Source organism: Puntigrus tetrazona, chromosome 24 (assembly GCF_018831695.1).
Source record: "Puntigrus tetrazona isolate hp1 chromosome 24, ASM1883169v1, whole genome shotgun sequence".
Lineage (NCBI taxonomy): Eukaryota > Metazoa > Chordata > Actinopteri > Cypriniformes > Cyprinidae > Puntigrus > Puntigrus tetrazona.
This window is the reverse complement of record NC_056722.1, coordinates 12,875,727-12,882,300: the sequence shown is the minus strand read 5'-3', so window position 1 is coordinate 12,882,300 and position 6,574 is coordinate 12,875,727. Positions and strand designations below refer to the sequence as shown.

The 6,574-nt window shown below is 36.4% G+C and overlaps 1 protein-coding gene across 1 annotated transcript; it reads right to left on the bottom strand.

The window, feature by feature from the left end:
- Nucleotides 1-408: 408 nt before the first annotated feature.
- Nucleotides 409-5,762, bottom strand: pi15a (peptidase inhibitor 15a). The gene is given in 7 exon segments (XM_043225851.1): nucleotides 409-2,840; nucleotides 3,376-3,491; nucleotides 3,667-3,799; nucleotides 3,946-4,064; nucleotides 4,776-4,806; nucleotides 4,808-5,098; nucleotides 5,604-5,762. Coding segments are annotated over 6 exon segments (780 nt in total). The 5' UTR covers nucleotides 5,053-5,098; nucleotides 5,604-5,762; the 3' UTR covers nucleotides 409-2,704.
- Between the last annotated feature and the right edge of the window lie 812 nt (nucleotides 5,763-6,574).

Below are 6,574 nucleotides of genomic sequence, written 5' to 3'. Positions count from 1 at the left end.
ATACTTCTATATTTTACACAATTATTATTATTATTATTAGGTTCTGGTTGTTTTTGTTCAAAATCGCTTCAACCCTTGACCTACACTGATGAATTATTTGAAAGCTTGCAAAAGTTTGAGTCGGTAAGATCTTTTGCATTTATTTGATTAAAAAAAAAAAAAAAAAAAAAAGACTACTGAGAAATAATACTTAAGTCTATTTAAAAAAAACAACAACAACTTATATTTCTTCAATATCTCAGAAACCATTATAATGTGCATTTCTTGTTGTTATTACCAGTTTATAAAAAAACTGCTTAATGTTTTTGTGTATATTTTTCTTAGGATTGTTTTATAAATAGAAAGTTAAATAATAATAAAAAAATACTAATAATAAAAATTTAAATTAAAATCTGCTACACCATAATTGAATTTACTGTCAATTTAATTCACCCTTGCTGAACAAAAACAAAATGCTAATAAACCCCAAACTCTTAAACAGTGTTGCAGCTTTGCAATGAGGCACAAAATTACATGTTTAAATAACAAATTTTATATAAAAAAAGATCTGTATAAAAAGGCTATGTACAGCTTATTTTAAAATGATAAATAAAGTGTTACTGAAATACAGTTGCCATTTATGTACTGTATATGTGTTAACAATAGGTGCAAATACACACATTTAACATTATGCTCATTAAATCTAGCACCATAACTTGTATAGTACATTGCAGAAAAAAAAACAAAACAGAGGTCTGCAAAGACATTAACACAGTTAGAGATGCAGTCTATGACCAAAAAAAAAAAAAAAAAAAAAAAACACCAACTAATTGTACAGAATAGAATTTAACAAATTTTTGATTTTTTTTTTTTCCTCAATAAATGAAATCATGTTGACCACGCTGAATCTATGGGGGCTAAGGGATAAATAGCGCTTTATATCCCCTCCTCCATGTCCAGATTACTGCAGAGTACTGCCTGGTAGATTTCCTAAGTGCTTGTGTGATGCAGTTCAAAGAGTGAAATCTACACAAAGCAATACGATGCAATAATGTGCCACTGTTATGCATGCACTGTAGAGACTATACTGCTGAAATCATAAAATGTATGTACAAATGATAAAAATCACCATTAATGACAGCTTTCTAAATAAAAACACACACAAAAAAAACAAACAAACAGTAAAACATTTTAAGGTGCGCTTACACATCAAACATGTTTCAATGTTAATCCGCCTCAACATTTCATGAGGGTACAGCATGATTAGCCATCTCACTAAATGCTCTTTCTGGGGTTGCAAAATGCTGAGTTTTTTTCCAAATGATTTCTAAATCAACATTCCATGATCTCTAAGCCCCAAGAACACGTTTGTAGGCTTTAAGCATGTGGAAACCTTCCAAAAAAAGGAAGACCCAAAGCAAGAAAGCGAGTGTATTCAATCCTGCTTAACATTTGAACTGAAGCACCAAAAGTCAACCTCCAGGGTTAATAGATATGACATCACACAAAACAGAACAGAACGAACCAAAGTAAATTAAAATCACATTGATTTAAATGCATAGCTCACTCAAAAAGAAAATTGTCATTATTTAAGAGATATTTTGTATGTTGTTCCAAACATGCATGAACATACCGTTTCCTATTGACTTCCATTGTATTTTTTGTCCATGCAATGGAAGTCAATAGAAAACTCAAACCATGGTTACCAGCATTTTTCAAAATATCTTGTTTTGGGTTCTGCAGAATAAAATAAGTCATGCAAGTTTGGAAGACGAGTAAATGACAGACTTTCTTCTGTGGGACACAAAAGATGATATACAGAAGAAGGTTTTAGCGGTTTCTGTGTGTAACACTAAAGAAAATGGTTTCCACAACTTTTAAACTCCAAAAAGGACAAAAGGAAATGTGAAATTATTCCATACAACTTTTCTGACTTTTTATAAAAATGTACATAAAACCAGCAGAAGAGTTCTACAAAATATCTTTTGTCTTCCACAGAAGAAAGAAAGCCATGAGTTCAGAATGCCTAAAAATCACAGAATTTTCATTTTTGGGTGAACTAGCCCTTTAAGACCATTAATACAATCTGGCACTACAGACAATTTGCAACGTTAGAATTGCCAACAAAGCCTATTGGAAGTTTTGGCAATTGCGCCTTGTGTTCTCGGAGTACAGTTAAGCTCCGTTCACACCAAGAACGATAAAGATATTAGCATCCATACCAGTGAACAATATTATCTATTTCGTCTGCCATTTTAAACTCTTGACTCATTATAGCAGGATGGATTCTGATTGGGTGTCGATATTTGTATGGTTCATCAACATTCTGCGCTGATTCCAATTATATTGTTTCTCTATCTTTATAGTTATAGCTGTGGTGTGTGGAAAAAAAAAAATTATATATATTTAATTATCTTTTTAGTTATCGTCCTTGGTGTGAACGGGCCTTTACAGTTGAATACTGCAAGCACCAATCATGTCTCGACAGATCACAGTAGAGTCCCTCTCAGGAAATAAACCATTGGGTTTATACACAAAACAACATAATACAAGGAAAATATAAACATTGAAAAATAAGTTATTTACATATCTTAAAAATACTGCCTTGCATCCTATGGTCCTATATGGCCCATATTATATTTAATAAAAATGCAGGAATGTTGTGCAAATTCCCATGAGGGACAGTGTCTCTGTGATGGGGCATGTGCATTCTGTCTGTCTGTGTTTATTTAAACCAGTGCAGGTAATTTGAGTTCACAGCAGGAAAGCACATGTTGTTACTGCATGATCCTCCGTAGCTCGGAGGGCACATGGAGCAAGGAACACCTACTTTATATGGGGCCTCACCAATCCAGTTCCCCCTGTAAACAACAATAGCAACAACTGTCAATGACAGTCCAATGGACAAAATGAACCATACAAGTGCGCTGTATGCGTCTGCTAGTTACTACCTTTGACATAAAAAAAAGCAATTACTAGACTTCACATTTCGAACTGTGTTTCTATATTGAGAAGACAAGCTTTAAATCAATCTAAATCTACTTTAACTAGCTAGCTCTTAACTAGGGTTTATAAATAGCTTGCTCTGCAGTGGCCCAAGAACTTTCTCAAGTGCGCGCCTTAAAAGACCGAAAAAAGGAGGTCACAAGTCAGTCACAAGTCACCAGCCACACAAGATTATGGTTCTTTGATTCTGGAATTAGAGGCAGAATTCTGCTAAAATTCCACATGCAGCAGGAATGCAAGAGGTCGTCTAGGTCTTTGAACCAGAAGGCCCCATGGATGCCCACGTCAAAAATGTTTTTAACAGAGACGTGTCAGGTTGCTAGCTTAGCCTAATTATGTTACTGAAGAGTTTCACTCTTTGCTTTAAAGCACAAGAAATTGTGTACTTACTTTGGAGAATAGTTGCACACCAAATAAGTTGCCCTCTTCCATACTGAGCCCCAAACATTCATATTATGGCATGTGTTGATGGCACATCCTACTTTATTTGAGGTTGCCCACACCATCTGGTAAAAACAAAAAGTGAGCAACGGTCAAATGTGAATGCTATGGTACTCGATAAAAAAAAAAAAAAACCCTACACAAATAAATAATAAAATGCATATAAAACCGACTCAAAACTTTGGAATGGTTCTGCACCTGAAGAAATTAATTACACGGACGTCATCGTAATCAACTCACTTGTGTATAATGAGTGCACATAGGCCCGTAGCACTTCAGGGGACATCTGGGATTGCAGTCTCGAGGATAGGGAAATGAATAGTCCTTCACTTCATCATGCCAGGGCTTCACCAGCTGCAAAATGGACCTGTATCTGTAAACAATCCAAACATAGCATCAAATCTCATTATGGTGTGATGAAATGCTTTCCTTGTTCTTTCAGGCACAAATGTCCATAGTAGAGAATCAGAGGAAAACATCACTGATCATAAACAGGGGAATGATGGTGAAGATGCATACCTTCCTGTTCGGACGGAAAGGTTCTGACCCAGAAATCTAAGTAGACTGCGAGGGCCATGCTCCCAAATACAAGTGGACGCCCACTGTTCTGCAGTCTTTGCAAGAGTGTCATCCCAGACCTAAACACGGAATACACTTATCAGTCCACTTAAATGGAATTAACTGCAGAATGTATTCTTGATTTTAATGCAAATAAATTAAATTATATCAATAGGAAGATCGAAAAGCCAAGTTTCCCCAAACAATAACACCGATGGATATGCATTAGCAAGAAATGCATTTAATGCTGGAAAATTGTGTTGCATTCACCACAGTAGATCAGTCAATAAGCTTTACCCCTTTAATCTTGGTCAAATTGGAGAACTCTTCAAGAAAATCTAACATTTGGCTCAACTGAAACATATCAGATACAGCATTTCCCATGACTGTGCACTTTTGGAAGAATTTTAGTGCTTATCTGTAGCCTTAGCACACTGATCTATGCTGCAGAGGATCTACTTTGGTGGTCCAAGCCAATTAAATCTGCTCAACAGCTGCTGGTGCCAAATGGACACAGAGAAGTATGTCATTTCTGCATCCTGTGATGAGCGCCGTTACATGTGCAACACTCACGTGTCCACCTACAACAGCAGCAATGCGCTTTCCAGGCAAAGTGCCAGGTAATTATACAATTAAATAAATAAAACAACTGAACCTGGTGAACTGCTGTGAGGGTGTAGAGCAAAAGTTCAAGCAAGCAGATTTTTTTTTTTTTTCTAAAGTCCAAACTGTTCCTGATTGTATCATAGGCTACTTATTTGAAAAATGGTAATTACTGTAAAGTGACTTACCATATATTCCATGTTTGAGGCTGGGGGAAAACTTTCCTCTGACTTTATTATGGTAATCAAGTATCGCAAGCATATCGTTCTGGGAAATATAACGTTTCCGTCTGGTCTTGGGAAGGTTTGCGGCCTCACTGAGATATTTTGGAGGCGCAGAGCCAATATCAGTGAAATTGGTTGCTGGAAGAGATGAAGAGACAGTGGGACTGAAGGCTGCCAGTGCACTTGCTCCACAGGATATACACAAGAGCAGAATGTCGATAGCCAAGCGGCTTTTATTCATGATTGATGGCTGGGATGTGGCGAGGTTTTTATTCCTTTTGCACAATCTGCAAGTGAAACAAATGATTCCCATTCATTAGAGAACGCAATAAACTTTATTACGCCACGTGACCCCTCCTCTACCACAGAGCCAACACTATAAACCATTATTTTAGCATTATTGCATCTTTGCTTTCCATTTCTTTTCAGATTAATTTAGACATTTTTTACTAAGTTTCCAGAATTATTTTATTTTTCATAATCAGTAATTCAATTCATAAGGACCGTAAAAGTGAAAAATGACCGTAAAAACTTATAAAATGCAAGTTTTAACTGCAATTTAACTTTCTTCCACATTACTGTCAACCCTAACCACCAGTGTCATAAACTTGTATTGCTTTTTGCAAAAGGATTTAGCACGCTTTTGACATTTACATAAACGGTTTTCCTTAAAATAAACATTGTGAAATTACACCAGACATGCAATAGTCATCTCAACTCACATTTCCCTTTACAATCCACACATCAGTTTACCAACTATAAAAGGCCGCTCGTGCACAAAAATATCCCTACCTTCTCAAGAGATGCTAGAGCAGCCTGTGGATATAAACACGTCTCCTTATTGCCAGAGTCTGTCTGTCTGTCTGTCTGTCTGTCCAGCAGCAGCTTCGCTTTGACTCTCCGTGAACTCGAGAGCTCTTTCTCTCTCCTCTCCCTGCTGAGAAGCGCTGCGGGTTTATATACGGCTGAGGTACCGGTTCAGGAAGTGTTCCGGCTTTGAAGGTGCGCGGGGTTCCGCCCCATCCGTCACCTGAAGCGTGACATCATCTGAGACGTAATACTGCGTTTCTTTTATCCATTTCCTGGCAGATCCGAGCAGGCTTAATCAAAACATCTGCTTTTAGTTTGCACAGCTGGCTTGAGTAGAAAAGAAAACATAAGATAAGCAAGTGAATAATCCCGTGACCCCGAAATGCAGTTTAGCCCATTGCGATGGATAATAAAGAGTCTCCAAATTAACAAATATATGAGTATTAATAAACCAGGGAGTGTTGTAACTAATTTTATTTAAATGCCTGTAACTGTTTTTAGTACAGGATGTCTCAGGTATTAATATAATGGTCCGCTATTTATTTTCTTAAAATTAAAGCCTTTTAGAAATCTACAACTTATCATAAATTATTAGTATAAAAAGCACAGAAGTGTTACCACTTTTGCAAACTGGTGGAGAAACTGTACTGTTTTATTACAAAAGTCTGGGCAAAACTGTAGAAAGCAAGAAAAAAACTGTTGGCCGCTTTTGTGCGATGAATTAGGATTTTATTAAGACATAGTTTCACAAACCTACTGGAATAGGAGGCAGTGCGTGATATACAACACTTTAATAAACAAAAGAGTCCTTTTAATTTTAGGCACATTTATTGCGGTTACTTATTCACACCACAAAAAACTGTTCCAAACAAGCAAAAGCAAAGCAACTGCAAATCACTATTCTGGATGGATTTAGTGCTGAGCGAGCTATTTAATGATTTCATGATTATTTG